The 16,177-nt window shown below is 39.1% G+C and overlaps 2 protein-coding genes across 3 annotated transcripts; both read left to right on the top strand.

The window, feature by feature from the left end:
• The first annotated feature begins 1,181 nt into the window (after positions 1–1,181).
• Positions 1,182–3,650, top strand: LOC133992594 (cytochrome c oxidase copper chaperone). 2 transcript variants are annotated; one of them, XM_062431280.1, is made up of 4 exons: positions 1,182–1,259; positions 2,033–2,163; positions 2,253–2,360; positions 3,440–3,650. In XM_062431280.1, the coding sequence occupies exons 2-3, from the start codon at positions 2,045–2,047 to the stop codon at positions 2,335–2,337; spliced, it is 204 nt and encodes a 67-aa protein (XP_062287264.1). In that variant the 5' UTR covers positions 1,182–1,259; positions 2,033–2,044; the 3' UTR covers positions 2,338–2,360; positions 3,440–3,650. The 2 variants fall into 2 exon arrangements, with proteins under 2 accessions (XP_062287264.1, XP_062287263.1); XM_062431279.1 differs by having other exon boundaries at positions 2,253–2,363.
• Positions 3,651–6,046: 2,396 nt separating this feature from the next.
• Positions 6,047–11,772, top strand: popdc2 (popeye domain containing 2). Its single transcript, XM_062431277.1, has 3 exons — positions 6,047–6,540; positions 9,212–9,320; positions 11,221–11,772. Exons 1-3 carry the CDS (start codon positions 6,047–6,049, stop codon positions 11,758–11,760), a joined length of 1,143 nt encoding a protein of 380 aa, XP_062287261.1. The 3' UTR covers positions 11,761–11,772.
• Positions 11,773–16,177: the final 4,405 nt, after the last annotated feature.

Below are 16,177 nucleotides of genomic sequence, written 5' to 3'. Positions count from 1 at the left end.
CTTCTTGTTTGCTGAACCTAAAGAACCTAGACCTAGAGCCTGGGTCTGCTTGAGGTTTCTTCTTGTTAAAGGTGAGTTTTTCCTTGCTGCTGTCCAGAATGCGTCTCTGTAAAATAATTGAATAATTTAACTTAATGATGTCTCTGCCCTGATGTACAGAATGGACTTATGTATACCCTGAATATACTGTATGTTTTTTTTTAATCTTCATTGTAATTTTTTGTTTACTTTATGTGTAATGAATTATATCTTTTTTTAAACCAAGTATTTAAAACTGTATTTTGTTTCGTGTTGTTTGGTTGGCTGCAATTCTTTAGCAATTCCTGGTTTTATTTAACGTCAGGTTCTCGTCATCTTTTGTACACTGCATTTGCCCAAGTATAAATGACAACAGTTATTTATAAGCAGTGTTTAGGTATAGTTATACAACTAATTATGCACTCAGACTTCCATATACTGTAAATGACAACTATTTTAATGCAAAGAAATGTCCCTTTTGCTTCATACTATAAAACACATGTGGACATGTGCACTTTTGCATGATTTTATGTTATTTTTGAATAAGATATCAGTAGGATAAATGCGTGTTTTTCTTTCTTTCTTTTCTGCCTGTGTTTTGATTGATGATGATTATATTAACTGATAATTGATAATGCTCACCAAGCTCGAGGAAGTGATAAAAGCCCAATTTGAAAAACATACAAAAATAATAAAATGTAGGGCTATCTGATAGGCTCCCACAAAGTTGAAGTTAGTTAGTTAGTTTAGTTTCAGCTAAGTTGGCCTTCAGTTAAGATTTGTTTTAATCTGTTTTCAATGTAAATAACTTAAATAAATAAATAAATAAATAAACGCTCAACAGAAAAATAGACCAGAAAAAAAAAAAAAAAGCTGCAAAAGCTTTATGATGCACCATCACCACCACTACTCAGTAATGATTCAAAAATGCAGAGAAAGGATAAAAGGTTAGATAATAACATACACATCTCACTTTCATGGGATAAACATTATAATATATGCATGTACCAAGCTTCTTACTGTACATTCACTCATGCTCTGGTGTGTATTTGCCGTGCTTACATGTACAGCTATCTGCCAGAAATGTCCTTGTAGTTCAATTGTTACAAAACTACTACATATCCCAGAAGTCTCTGTTGACCTTTGCAATCACGTGAGTTTGTATAAAAGCCAACACGTGAGCTCGTTCCCGGTGCGAGTTCATTCTTGAAGGTGAAGCTTCTTCGTCTGCCTCCATTCAAGTAAGTTATGTAAGACTGCTGCAGCGGTTATTAAATAGTACTTTTATTTAACTTCATCGTGTCTTTAGTGTGCTGTGAACACTGCTAGTTAAACTGTTCTCTTGTATAACGTTATAGCATCAATGCTAGCTTCTGTTAGCTAACTTTAGCAAGCCATTAGCGTTATGAAACGTGTCCAGAGTTGGGTAATGATAACGTTACTCAACCACAACGAATCTAAAAATAATCATATGGTGCTGCTATCACAAGACAAAGCTTAGTATTTAAAAATCATAATGTTCTAAATGTGTGTGTGTGTGTCTACCAGTATGCTCTCCATCAGTTATGTAAGCAACCCTGTCAGTGTCATTGAATGGATGTAATGACTCTGTATGAATAAGGCTGCAACAAGTTAGTTTTTACTCATGATAAGGAAACCATCACCTTATGTAAAAAATCATGTAACTCACTGATGCCTTCAAATTGCATGTGTGTGTAGCCAACAGTGTTTTTTTTAATATATTAAAGAAACTTAGTCTATTAGATTCAGCAGTAAGAACAAGCTGTCTCCACTTAGATAAACAGGACACTAAGAAACTTGCTCCAACATTCAGGTGTTTGCAATTGTATGTAATTAGTCCTCTGCACAAAGGCTCAACTGGCATGCTTGATATGTTTTAACACGCCTACATCTGAGTCTGTTGGCTCTGCAGAGTTTCATGATGCAATAATCCCTGCTATTGCAGTAATCAAGCAGGCACTAATATTGTTCATCGCTCTCTTTATTTCTCCAGTTCACACAGAAGATGTCAACCCTGTCTGCTGCCAGTGTGGAAGCTGCTGCTGTGTCTGACAGCACAGAGCAGAAGAAACCATTAAAACCATGCTGTGCTTGTCCTGAAACAAAGAAAGTCAGGGATGCATGGTAAGAACTTAGCTGGAGGCTGAAACCCTTTCCATTGTTGTTGGAAGTAAACGGTTAAATTGATGTCTTGTTGTTTTCTGTTTTTTAAGCATCATTGAGAAGGGAGAGGAAAACTGCACAGCACTCATCGATGCACACAAAGACTGCATGAGACAGCTTGGATTCAAGATTTAATAACTCCCATTTCGTGTGTCTGCGTGGTAAGTTTAAAAACATCCAAACATCATGGGCTTGTACGCACACTCACAAGTAACCATTAGTGTCCCATCAGCTTGTATGCAACTGTAATTTTCTCATTCTGGGTCATTTGTGCCCTTTAGCTGTTGCTGATTCATCCAATGTTGGATACAAACTTGACTGCTAGACTACAACACCAGTGCACCAGCATGTATTCTAATTAGCAGTGTAAAGCAAAACGGAAATGTATCTTGACATTTCCAACTAGGTTACATGTCGATCTTTAAACTTGTGTGAGCCTTATTATTGAGGGATTCTGTGAAAACAGCACAAATGTCAGGAAAGGTGGTTAAAAATGTAGTGGTGAGAATACTTGTTACAGTACTGTAAATAAAAACATTTACCTACAACTTCCTCCCATATATTGGGATTATAAGATGTTTCCTGGCAGCTGCACTTACGGTAATTTTTAATTAACATGAAGTTGACCTTACCTGACTTCATCTAGGCAGCTTTAAGCACCCACTGTACACAGATGCATGGGTTTAAAGATGCAGTAGGCTTGCAAATGCTTTTATTTTCTGCTTTTGAGTTACCATTTTAAACTGATTGGGTAACTACAGTTAAACAGTAGCTGAAACTGCGCTCAGTTTGCATGTAGCGGCGACACTGCTGAGTTGACAACCCCAGTGCCAAACCCATTCTGACAACTTAAGTCCAACTTGAATTGAGTCAGTCTGGTGTGTAAATGGGCGCCCGGCCTTTCTGTGAACCACGCAAATACCCTTTTGTATTGAACTTCACGCCTAGATATTTGCAGCAATCGAGGTTCAGTTCATGTTTCAGCAGTTTAACTGGCCTGGCTGTCTGCCCTCACTCCTGTTTTCACTCACACTCGTGTAAATGAGACTCCTGTCTAGTCAATTGACTGGAGGAAATATGTACTAACACGTAGTAGGTTGCACTCCGATGCGGTATGCAGCTAAAGCACTTGACATGTTCACTTTTACTGACTGAGCTGCTTCTCTTCTGTTATGGTTTCTGTCACGATGTAATATTAGAAACATGAAATACTCATGTGTGTTTCTCTCTCCTGCAGTGTGCTGTATGATTGGAAGATGACCCTGGATATTCCTTTCTTCTCTCCCCCTATTTATACCTCAGCTTGAAGGGAAATGTGATAATGATGCACTCTTGGCTCTGATGGGTGATTGTCCTTCTGTGTGAATTGTTCTTTTTTAAAGTCTGCAGAATTTGAAAATGTGACTCTAAAATGTTGTCTGAAATTGAATAAAAGTCCTATGCAATAAGCTTGTTTTGTATTTAATACATTCATATCAGAATACTCAGAATTATTGATGGTAACATGATTTTAACAAGTTCTGAAGGTCCTTTCCTCCTGTGAACAGTTGCTTGCCACAGTTGCTGTCCCTGGTATGCATTTAGGATTAAAAATAACTCCTGCCCCTGCTGAAGTCAATGCGTCACAATCTGCATTCTTCTATAGCACGCCTGGCAATGCACACCTATTTCACACATTCAGAAAAGTCCAGCGAAAGAGAATTTAATGATCTGTTTGGTCCATGCTCATATTCTCAAGATGGGTTTGTAGTAAAATGTTTAAGTGACGGTCCAACAATGAGCTATATGCACTTCACACCATATTCAAGTGGTGTACATGGAGGTTCCCGGAGCAGTCACTGATCTCTCACACCTCACAATCTGCACCTGGCTGCACTATTTGCCGCTTTATAAACAAGTGTTAAAGCAATTTTAAAACCAAAATTATTAAATTAATTAAGTTATAATTCAGCATACATTAAATTGGCTGGATATTAAAAATGTTGCAGTTGGCAAAATAGAACAAAAGTGACCACATCTCTTAACAGTAGCAACATCAATCAATGCAGCCTATGTCTATGTGGGACTCTACACTGAGCGACCAACTGTTTTGACAAGACGGGCCAAATGTGACCACCTGTTTGCAGCGAGGTTGATGTATGCAATGATGCAAATCTATGGAGTGTAAATTGAAAAAAACTTCCTGCAGTTAGATGCAATTCCAGGTCTCCTGTATTGCTTTAATTAGGAGTTTTGTATTTTCTGGATTTGACTTGACAAGTTTTTCAAATAGGCCCAGGCAGTATGAGTTTACATGACAAATCTAATTTTAAAAAAAATGGACCCCATTCATTTTCAAATGACTGTTCAAACCCACCCCAAAGTACATAAATTAATAACATATCTGATTTCCAGACCCTCTTGTCAGAAAAACATCCTAATTAAGCATGCAATCGTAACATAAGTTAAGACATTCTTTGTATGCATGCATACTTAAATAATTTCAACTTCTACAACAAGATCAGCATATGAAGAAATTATACTTTTAAGTAATTGCAATATCTAAAATTCAGATATAGTTAATACAAAGGAAATGGGACTCACATTTAATTTCCTCCAGTGGATAAAGCTCAGTCTATTTCCTTCTAATATTTTCTTTCTAATCTCACATAAAAATCTGAAAGTTTTATTGCTGAGTTTATTGCACATATGATGGATTTGATTTAATGTTTATGGTGCATTGCAAGTTAAAAAAAAAAATTCTAAGTTTGTAATATGTGCATATCTATCAACCTCAATAGGTGTATAAGGAATACAATACACGTTATTAATTGTACAACTATAGATCTTTGGCTTGACAGTATGCATTTTATTCTTTTATCCTTTGTTTTTGCACTAATAAGAAAAAGGAAAGCAAAAGAGACGGGAAATATTCAATGAGATGAACTCGTCTCTGCTGGCTGTGAATTGTGACCTGACTGGTAGGACAGTTGGATATGTGAGGCGGTGGTGTTTGTGCTGGGTGTTTATACCTGAAATCTGACCTGCACTGTCATCTCACGTATGTCAGTGCCTCTAAATATGTACTGGTGGGGCTTCTCTCTTGCAAGTAAACTGGACTCGTGAACTTTGGGTCAAAGAACAGCTGAGTTGAGGCTTTGGAGGAACTGTCTTTTTCAACAAAAGAAAAAAAAAAAAAAAATGTGTGACACTTTAAAGCACAGTCTCTTCAATATATTTGTCATGGTCCCTCTTCTCCCTCCCATTTCCTGCCTCACTCTCTCTTACTGTTATGTTAAGTAGAAGGCCTGCTTTCTGTCCGCCACTCTTTCCTCCTTGGGTTTCAATTCCAAACATGGTTATCCTTCTAGGGCTCTATCAACGCCCCCCTCCCTTATCCCTTCTCTTCCAGCTGTTAGTTCCACAGTGCAGGCCAGTGGGTGAAAGAAACAGACAAAATCAGTGCAGCAATAGAGACAACAGGAAGACACACAGAAGGGACAGACGGGGCCAGAAGCCAGAGGAGAGAGAGAGAGAGAGGAAGGGACACATAATGAGAGGAGAAGAAGAAGAAACCCATTCCAGCTGTGTTTCTATAACAAACAGAGCCGTGAGAACTTCTTCACATTGAAGAATTTTCCACTGCACGCCAAGGGAACAAACATTTACTTGTGACATTTTTTGGACAGTATCAGCTGTTTATTGTTTTGATCAAGCTGTGATTCAAACAAAAACATTTACTTGTAATCGCTGATTAGACAGAAATACATTTCTGTGGACAAGAAGTCTTTACGGTTCCTTTTGACTTTGTTTGTTTTGTGCACCAGAAGCCTCTCTCGAACCTGTCATTTGAGAAGTTTCCAACATGAGTGGAGACAACTCGACTCTGCTGGACAGCTTGTTCTTCGGCCCTATGTGCGATGGCTGGACCAACAACACAGAGGGAGCCATCTACCATTTGGGCAACAGCATCCTGTTCCTGGGCTACATGGGAGGTAGCGGGACGTATGGTTGCCTCTTTATCTTTGGCTTTCTCACGCCCTCCTTTGTGTGCCTGACCTTGTGGGGCTGGCTAACGATGTGTGGCCTGGATGTCTTCACCTGGAACGTTCTTCTGCTGAGTGCCTGCTTGGTTCAGATCTGCCACCTCCTTTACCGGCTGCACCAGGAGGGCCTGCCCAACGGGGAGCTTTACGCCCTCTATCAGGCCGTGTACCTGCCGTTGGGCGTGCCTGTCCAGGTGTTCAAAGAGATTGCGAGAGCCTTTGAGAACAAGGTGGTGGAGTTGAAGGCAGGGCAGACATACGCTGTGGAGGGCAAGACGCCCATCGACCAGCTCTCCTTTATGCTGTCCGGGAGGTGGGGCATATGTGTGTGTGTGTGTGTGTACATCTTTACACCTGTACAACGTAATGCAATCCACCACTACTAACTGTGTCCACTGGCCAGAACCAACGCACTCGTATTACCATAATATAAAAATACAGTCCTGCATTCAAAATTTAGCTTAAACCTACATTCATTGATTTTTTTTTGGCCACTTGGGGGCACCAGAAACAAACTGTAAACAAACAGTGACATCACCTTTTATTTTGGTTTGGCTATCATGTTAGCTACGGTTGTTTATTTACACATTCAGCAGACACAGAGCAACATTAGCATTTATTTGGAGTCATATTCCTGGCCACTCGATTAATGCTAAGAATATTCACTCTCTTTTCGTTTTTTTTTTTGGTCTCCACTGACTCCTGCGGAATATTTTTGGCTTACTCCACTATTTTCAGGCAGCTAGTTGCTAACTTCGCCTGTTGATTGTTACTGGGCATGTAGTTTACGGTGGTTTTAAATGGATAAATAGATAGATTTTATTGTCCTTTCCAGGATAATAATTTTTAATTTAAATATTTTTAGTCACTTTTGCCTTAAAATAGTTGCCTGTTTCAGTTGAAGAGTGGTGACACTGACCCAAAATAGTAAAGTTGCGGCCTGTAAAAACAAAACAATGTGCTGAAAGGCTGAAAGACTTTCACTTACCACGTCAATCATCAATAAAACAATATTGATTATAGTTGCTTTAAGTAAAAACACATAAGCTTAATTTACCCAAAGACTAAAGTCTGTTTTTGGCTAGGTGTGTTCAGTGTGGTTTGTTGCACCTGTAATCAATAGTGATATCACAGTGTACTTATAGTACAACTCAACATCACTTAGGCAGGTGGAGAAGTGAAACTACTGAATGCACTTTACTCAAGTACAGTAAAACTGTTGCATAGTTGAGTCAATATGTTTTTTGGTTTTTTTTTTTTTGGCATATTTTAAGAATTCATGACAGACAATAGAGAGATGACAAGAAGTACTATATGTACTCTTTACTTATCACCACCTACCAATATCATCTCCGTAAAAAATACAAATTTCTCAAAGTCATAATTATTATGCGTGTGCACCCCCTTTGTGGTTTGGGAGTTTTGTGACCCAGCAGGTTATAGGTATAACAAGACTTTTCACTTTTTCGTTTATATAGCATTTCATTTATTCGACACACTTTATTATGTTGAAGTATCACTGAATTCAAGAGAAAGAGAAAACAATCACTCAATTTAACCAAAGGCACTATTGTGTTATAGTGAAAAACTAACTAGTGAAAACTAACATACGTTTGTTATCGACAAATATCATCTTTAAACTTACAATTCCAAAAAACCATATTCCTATTTTTTGATTCTTTCATGCTGTTGACAGCGTGTAACCAGCACAGGAAATGTATCCTCTTCATCAAAACATCCCCAAAGTAGAGCTTCATTAGACCTCACAGTCTGGGAGTCTACACAAGAGAAATGTTGTAAACAGAGTATTTTTGTCTGTGACTCACCACTCTGCCGTCCCTTTGCAAAGTGCCAACTGGTTAAACGATATCTTTGTACTTGGGGGACAGGAGTGGACGCGGACTGTTCCTCTTCTCTGTGAATTCGATGTTAGCTGACAGCTCTGAGTGCACGGGCCAAATTTGGAAACGTTAAAAGTTCAAGTGGTGGCTTAAATGAATTTTGTTTTGTCATTTTACATTATTGTTTAATCTTATTAACCTTTTCCTCAGATCTAAAAGTTTGGCACGGTATGACCAAAAAATTTACACGGATAATTGAACATGTGATTATTGGAGCATCTAATTCTGAGACCATTAATCTCCTCTCTTTTGCGAAAGGCAGTTTTGGAACTTGGCTGCAGGGATTTTACTCCCATTCAGCCACATTTGTGCTGTGACATTAAGAAATATGTGTTGTGGCACAAAGTACAGTACAAGTAGTGCAGGGGTAGTTTTCCATGGGACCTGCAGTGGAAACCCCTAGCCCTTGCGTGTGTAAGTGCCCCACAGGGTAATTAAGACTACAACACACAGCAAAATAGCCATTAATTAACACCCATTGTTGTAAAGGGTCTAAATAAAGACATCTAGTAGTTTTAAACCACCACAGAGATAGGCTCTATTGAGTGCATATTTATGACTGTTCATGATTGACATTTCTAACTATATTCTTTTTATTTGTTATGTAACTGTAACTATGAGACTTACCTTGAAATTAGCTGTTAACAAAGGCAAAGACTTCCATTTCTGTCTGTGGATGTCAGGTGATTGACCAGTGATAGGACAACATTCAATTCACATTTAGATAAGGGTAAAACTGAAACTATGATGAAATCTAATGAAGACTTAATATTTATTGCTCTGCTTAGTCTTTATAGTGTTCAGTCTATCCATAGCTGCCCCAGCAGGGATAATTATGCTAATATGTACTCTACTTCCAAGGTCTTTAGACTGGCCCTGCAATGTGACCTCCAGCTCACTCTGTGCTCTCATTATCACTTTCTAATCCCTGTCTCCCTTTATAACCTTGTATCTCTCTCTCTTTTTCGCTCTCTCTCTCTCTCTCTCTCTCTCTCTCTCTCTCTCTCTCTCTCTCTCTCTCTCTCTCTCTCTCTCTCTCTCTCTCTCTCTCTCTCTCTCTCTCTCTCTCTCCTTCTCTCTCAGGATCAATGTATCTTTAGAGGGCCAGTTCCTGCATTACATCTACCGCCACCAGTTCCTCGATTCTCCAGAGTGGGAGTCTCTCAGGCCGAACGAGGAAGGAAAGTTTCAGGTACATGACTCGACACGCAGTTCACTTCAGGACATGCAGATCTAGCTTTTGTTCATGTTTCATAAAAAAAACTAATTTTAAACCAGCAGATGTGTGGCAGGAAGTCTGAAGTATGGTCGTAAATTGTGAACCTGAAGTACTGTCATTGTAGGATTTGGAACAAGTAACCAGACTTTGATATCGTTTTAACTTTTTGCTTTCTATCTGAATTAGCATCTGATTGATAAACTTAATGGGGGAAAGTAGTGGTCCCCTTGTCTTGCTGCTTCAGATTAGTTATTAGAAAATGAATGAACAGAAATATGGTATAAGAACAGTATATTGTCAATATTTGTAAATTTGACCACAGTGTCTTAGATTGTTCACAGTCCAGGTTTTAGGCCACCTATGTGTGTCCCACACGTTGTAAATAATATATAACTTATATTTAAAATAATAGCATCCTAAAAAGGACAAAATATTGATTTTAAATGAGAAGCATTCATACACAAGACATCTGATACTTTTACGTTTCTTCTCCAGCAAACATATGAGGCTTCATTTTTGTGATTGAAAAACTGTGCTGCTATTTTTTTTGCTGCTAGAGAAACCATCTTTATTGCTAGAAAACCAGCCTTAACTATTCAGTTTGCCACAATAAAGACCACCCCCAGACTGGCCTAAATGAGCTTTAACACCCAAACATATGACAAAAACAGTTATATGTTACTCATCACTTTGTGTCAAGCTGGCAATTACCAACTAAATCCATCTTTGTGATCATATCTGTTCTGCAAATCACTTATCCTGTGTTCTGCTTGGGGGGGAAAGGGGGGGGGGGGGGAATAAAGTGATAACATTCTATCATAGGATGGTAGCAGATGGTCATACTAAGCCTCATAGCATCCTGATACACAGCACAAGAGCCACAGACTCTGAACAACAACCCACTTTAGGTTTTCTACTAGTTACCTTCTTATGTAACATACAAACACAAACACACATTGTCCTGCACCCTAGCCACCAAACAAAAATTAATTGGGGAAAAGTACACCATTAAGGTCCCGTCTAGGCATAACATAACTAATCAGCTGCTTAGCTGCATAGCATACATAAACATCAATGCAAATGTCACTTTGGTTTGTTTTGATGCTGGTGTTAGTCCTTACTCTTCAAAAACCCCCTAACACACAACTCACTGTCTGCCAATTACTAGGTGCGGTGCATGTTTGTTCACTTTGTCTCACCACTCTCATGTCTGTCTGCATGGAGTTACTAAGAGCGGACAGGAACTTAGCTTAACATAAAGACTGGAATCTTGGGAGATAAACAAGATATAATAGACTCATTTGTAAACATTTATAGATTCTCGCCGTTTCCCACGACTTCCCATCTCTATGCTAAGCCAAGCAAATTATTGGTTGATGTATAATTAACAGACAGATGAGTGATATCGATTTTCTCATCTGACTCAATCAAGTCAATGGTAAATGGACTTTACTTATATAGAGCTTTTCTAGTCTTTTTGACCACTCAAAGTGCTTTTACATTACATATCATTATACATTCTTACACTGATGATGGGCTACAATGCAGGGTGCCAATGTGCTCATCAGAGGAAAACTTACCATTCACACACAGTTGGGGCAACTATAGGAAGCAGTTTGGGGTTAAGTATCTTGCCTAAGGACACATTGACATGTGGACTGGATGGGCCAGGTATCGCACCTCCGATCTTCTGATTGGTGGATGACCCAATACCTCCTGAACCCCAGTGAAGAAAGCGAAGTGTATTTCCCAAAATGCGGAACTATTCCATTAACATCACATTATTGAGAACTAATGTGTATTTGGATAGACCAGGAAATGTGTCTCTGTGGTAGTTAAAATGAACATGTAGGTATTCACCTGTTTTTTTCAGGTGACTTTGACAGCAGAGGAAGACTGCCGCTTCATCTCGTGGCGTCGCCGCCGCCTCTACATGTTGATATCGAAGGAGCGGTACATCGCCCGTCTGTTCTCCGTCATGTTGGGCTATGACATCGCTGAGAAGCTCTACAATCTCAACAACAAGCTGTTCATCAAGAGTGGCATGCTCTTGGACATCCGCCTGCCCAGCCTTTACCATGTGCTGGCCCCCTCCTCGCAGGGCAGCGAGGGCGGCAGCGGCAGTGATGGTGGCGCAGCAAAAGAACCGCAAACTCAACAAGAGGGCGAAGACCAAACTCCAGCCCACCAGAAATCTGATCCAGACCTGTCTCAACCCTTCCAACCGCAATTGCAAGGACCAAGGAAGACCCCACTGAATGAACCCCAGGCCCCCCTGCACGACCGCTATCACCACCCATGGGCATCAGACCCGGACCTGCCCTCTGGTGAGGACTCCACTAGCCTGGTCCTGGAGGACTTTGCTGATGTGGCAGGCTCCTTAATGGATTATGGCAGTGAATATTTGAGGTAGAGGGGCAGGGTACTGGAGCTAACACACTGGGTCACCACTTAAGCTACATGTAAGTACCTCACCTGGGCGGAAAGTGGCGTTGGGGCGGTGTGTTTGCATGTATGGCTTGCTGTGCACAGTTCTTACTAACCCAGCTTTGTAGTGAGATGTAGCGCTGGGCGATGAAACTGAAATCAGTATAATATAAACAGTGGTGAAAGCAGTACTCAGATCCTTTACTCAAGTAAAGGTGTTGAGGTATTCTAAACTAAATGTACTCAAACTATCAAAAATGACATTATTAATACTGATGCAACAATGTATAAGCAGCATTACTGTTGTAGCTAGTCAAAGTGGAGCTAGTTTTTACTACTATATACGGGTCAATGACGTATAAGGATTTAGAACAACTCAATTGTAGAATAATAAAAACAAGCATATCTAATGCAGTAGTTCAAACATTCACAATGTTGTGTACCTGAAGCTCCATATTATACATTTGAAATTAAGTGATTTTAGTGGGTTTTTCAAGATTAATTGGCACTGGCCTTTAAAAAGAGTCATGTGGTGCGACCATGATTCATCTTGAAATAAATTAATTTAGTTAACATGTTTCACATCTTTTTTTACAAGTTTTCAGTAATATAAAGTGTTTGGAAACAAAGTATTTGCATTTTTTTTTTTTTAAATCTTTGTAAATGATGGTCTTTTATTTATATAAGATATTTCAAGATGAATCATGGTCGCACCAAATGACTTTTTTTTCAGGCCAGTGCCAATTAATCTTGAAAAACCCACTAAAATCACTTTCAAATTGTAATATGAATTGTCAGGTACACAACATTCTGAATGTTTGAACTACTGCATTAGATATGCTTGTTTTTATTATTTAAAATTGAGTTGTTGAAAATCCTTATACGTCATTGACCCATACATGTAAATCCAGTGGTTCCCAAGCTGGGGATTGAATCCCTTCAAAGGGTCACAAGATGAATACTAGGGGTTGTGAGATGATTTATTGGGTTTTGTTACACAATGTCATATTCAGTGTTTGGACAAGTGTCTAATCTGCACTTTTTTGTGAAATTATGAAGAGTTTAACCTCTCTAAGTCTAAAACATTTGTAGTCTTTAGTGGGGAAATCTCTTTTTGGTTGACCTCATGAAAGATGACAAAGCTGCTTTTGTCAAAAAGGGTTGGTATCCACTGATTTAATCTTTAACAATGCAATGTATTTTATAAGCTTATCATATGTTTTTCATTTTTTATTCTATTCTAAATTCTAATCTGAAAAGACCAAATAAAACATATTTATTTGACAGCTATCTTTCGAGCAAAAACTTCAGAATAACCAATAACAAAAATACTTACAAATCATGTTAAGAGTAAATTGATGAAGCTCATGTGATCAAATCGAAAGCTTAATGAACTGCTACTTAATGGACCTTTTGGTGACATTGCTCTCTCGACTGTGGTCCATGTGGAAAACAAAAAAAGTCTGTTCCTAATTCTTTATATAGCCTTTAATTACAGTTGGCTTGCATCTAATTATCTTTGAAGAGATATGATCCATATACAATATTACTGAATTATCGCCCAGCTCTGATAAGCTATCCTCAGCTGTGAGATGAAGTCTTTGCTGTGGAATATTCTCAGATTAATAGAGTTTTTTTTTATTTTTCTGTCTGCTTTGCACTTCATTTGTCTTTGGAGGAACTGATGCTTGAGTTTCATTTGTAAAATTAAACTTTGATCGCACCAAACTATTCAGTGTAGTACATCAGCATAGAATGGCAACCGGCATTCTTCCCAGCTGCCCCTTCTCAGCTCTGGATTTCTGGATTATTATCCTATTTTCAAACCATACTTTGAGATTAAAATTCCCTCCCAGCCAGCTGCTCTGCATTAGTGTTTGCTTTGGCTCTGACACTCATAAGCTTACAGCCATCTTTGGTACAGTAGCGGAGTTCAATTTGTTGCCATCAGGAGCTTCTACAGATGCTGAGTTAAAACAGTTTAACAGTAACAGTAATCAGGTCTGTTGTGTGCTTGTAAGTGTGTGTGTGGGTGTGTGTGTGTGTGTGTGTGTGCGTGTGCCTATGTGTGTGGTAAATAAGGGTTTTTTAAACTGTGACTGATGTGAGAGAGCAGCGGTGAGGTCATCTGGGCAACAGCTGTGATCTTATCTGATAAGGATTATAGATGGGAAATTTAGGGGATGTCCAAAAAATTCAGTGCCAAGGGGGCGGGTACACTGGATTAACACAGTGTACCCACCACTTGTGTATCTGTCTGCTTGTCCGTTCACCCACCCACCCGACCCCTATCTCACCCCTGACTGCCTTCCTACCATCCCATCCCAAAAGCAGCCTTTGCCCAATCAAAGGTGGAGGATCACATTTCATAGCTGGACAGGAGGGTTGGCGTTGAGTGTGGGCTACAGGGCGGCTGTGTAGCAGTAGATTCAATCTATCACAGACAATAGCAATAGTTTAGTTTTAGTAGATAGGCAATCATACTTACACTTAATAAGGAATCTAATCATCTTGGATATTGTAAGAAAAAATGCTCTGAAACACTGTAACAGATACTTTTGCATTACATTTCTTGGTCCATGCGTGTGGGTGACCAGCAAAATGTGGAGTGAGAATGTTCAGTCGGCCAACTCATGTGATTCACGGCTTCTGTCAAATAGACAAGTCGAGTCAGTTTATTTATAGAACGCATTTAAAAACAACACATATTGGCAGAAGTGCTTTACATAGAGATGATAATGGTAATCAAATAAAATCACAGACATAATATTGTGGATTAAAAAAAATCACATTTGTTCTATTTATTCTAGAATTTTAAAAAATTAAATCATAAAAACACAGCAGCATCGCACAGAGAACAAATAAATAATTAAACCACAGTGTGACCAGTCATGTCTTCATAATGGCTTTTAAAAGGCTAAATAAAAGAGATCGAGGGGGAGGACTTCATAATGAGAGGCAAACTTTGACAGTTTGGGGCTAACAGTGGAAAATGTCCGATCACCTCTGGATTTTAACTGTAGGAACGTGGTAGGACGAGCACTGATTGGTCAGCAGATCAGAGTGGGATGGTGTTAGAATAGGGGGATGAGAAAGTATTTTACTGGTAACCAATGAAGAGAGGCCAGCCCATGAGAGATGTGGCCTCTCTTTTTTTCTGTACCAGTGAGGAGTCTTGACCGACTTGATTCCCACATAGACAGAATAACTCTATATCCTTAACAGGCAGAAATGATCTCAGATGGAAGAAACTGAGATTTCTTGAATGGAAGTATACATTCAGTTTTAGGGGAGCAAGGGTATTAACTGTGGTGTTTGAAAATGTGCAAGGCCAAAGAAGAGGACTCCGGTTTATACTGGTTTAGCTACATGAAGCTTTTGCCAGCCAGGATTTTATATCCTCCATGCAGCTCAGCAGGGAGTTAAAAATAGAGTATGTAAAGTTGATTTGATATGTGGTGTGTAGGGTGTGAATGTATTAAATGCCTATCATAGGGAAAATATACTAACAGGGCTAACAGGTGTTCTGCAGAGGGTCTCAAAAGGAGAACTGTGCTCTGCTAATGCTCTTTTCATTGATGTGTTACTGTACAATGATGAAAAGCATGCTGGGAAATCACTATTCAGAGCTGAATACACAAGGCAGGAAAAGAAAAAGTAGTTACAATCAAACTGAAAGTGTATTAAGATGCTGGCCACTACAGACTACATCAGTGCTAAAGAGGATTATAAGTGGATATTTAGCTGATGAGACAGTGGTTTTATGTGAAATTGCTGTTTCAGTGTAGTTTGTCGTCACAGTTGTCGTGTTATCAGGATGTTAGACGTAGGTAAAAAAAAAAGATGTCTCACTCCTAACAGAAGCTTTAATATTTCACTTCACAGGAGGTGATAGCGACGGAAATCTACCGCCTCGATTCCAGAGGGGCAGAGCGCCGCTGGCTCCCACCGACACTCCCAAACTGTGAGAACAGTCTATCCAGGAAACACTATATCATTTACAGTATAAGCAGTATGAAGGTTCCACATGCCACTTGTTATGACAATGTCTCCTCCCTCGCTCTCCCTGCTTGTTCTCACCTTAGCTCACATCTTCAGTCTGAGCATGTGCAGCATGTGCTCTTCCCTCTCTCTATTTAAATTACAGTTTGAATGATATGAAGGCCAATATTGACACATTTTTGTTATATATAATTTGCAGCCAGTATACCACCATATCTAATTTATATCAGGCTTTTAACTTTATATTTTTATGCCCTAAATTATTATCATTAATTTATAGTAAATTATGCATTTGGTCTTGCCCACAGACCTCTGAAGCAACCTTTAGGCTAACATAGAGCTCTGGGTTTAAATTCTGTTGAAGGCAGATTTATCGATGTAAGTGAAACATCTGGACATGT

Source organism: Scomber scombrus, chromosome 13 (genome assembly GCF_963691925.1).
Source record: "Scomber scombrus chromosome 13, fScoSco1.1, whole genome shotgun sequence".
NCBI lineage: Eukaryota > Metazoa > Chordata > Actinopteri > Scombriformes > Scombridae > Scomber > Scomber scombrus.
The sequence above is the reverse complement of the archived record's forward strand: the minus strand, read 5'-3'. Positions and strand labels throughout refer to the sequence as shown.

Excerpts from the sequence above, each read along its gene's own strand:
- LOC133992594 (XM_062431280.1), top strand. The coding sequence starts at position 2,045 with ATGTCAACCCTGTCTGCTGCCAGTGTGGAAGCTGCTGCTGTGTCTGAC. Across the intron at positions 2,164-2,252 it reads AAGAAAGTCAGGGATGCATG|CATCATTGAGAAGGGAGAGG; the intron begins GTAAGAACTTAG and ends CTGTTTTTTAAG.
- popdc2 (XM_062431277.1), top strand. The coding sequence starts at position 6,047 with ATGAGTGGAGACAACTCGACTCTGCTGGACAGCTTGTTCTTCGGCCCT. Across the intron at positions 6,541-9,211 it reads TCCTTTATGCTGTCCGGGAG|GATCAATGTATCTTTAGAGG; the intron begins GTGGGGCATATG and ends CTTCTCTCTCAG. Across the intron at positions 9,321-11,220 it reads ACGAGGAAGGAAAGTTTCAG|GTGACTTTGACAGCAGAGGA; the intron begins GTACATGACTCG and ends TGTTTTTTTCAG.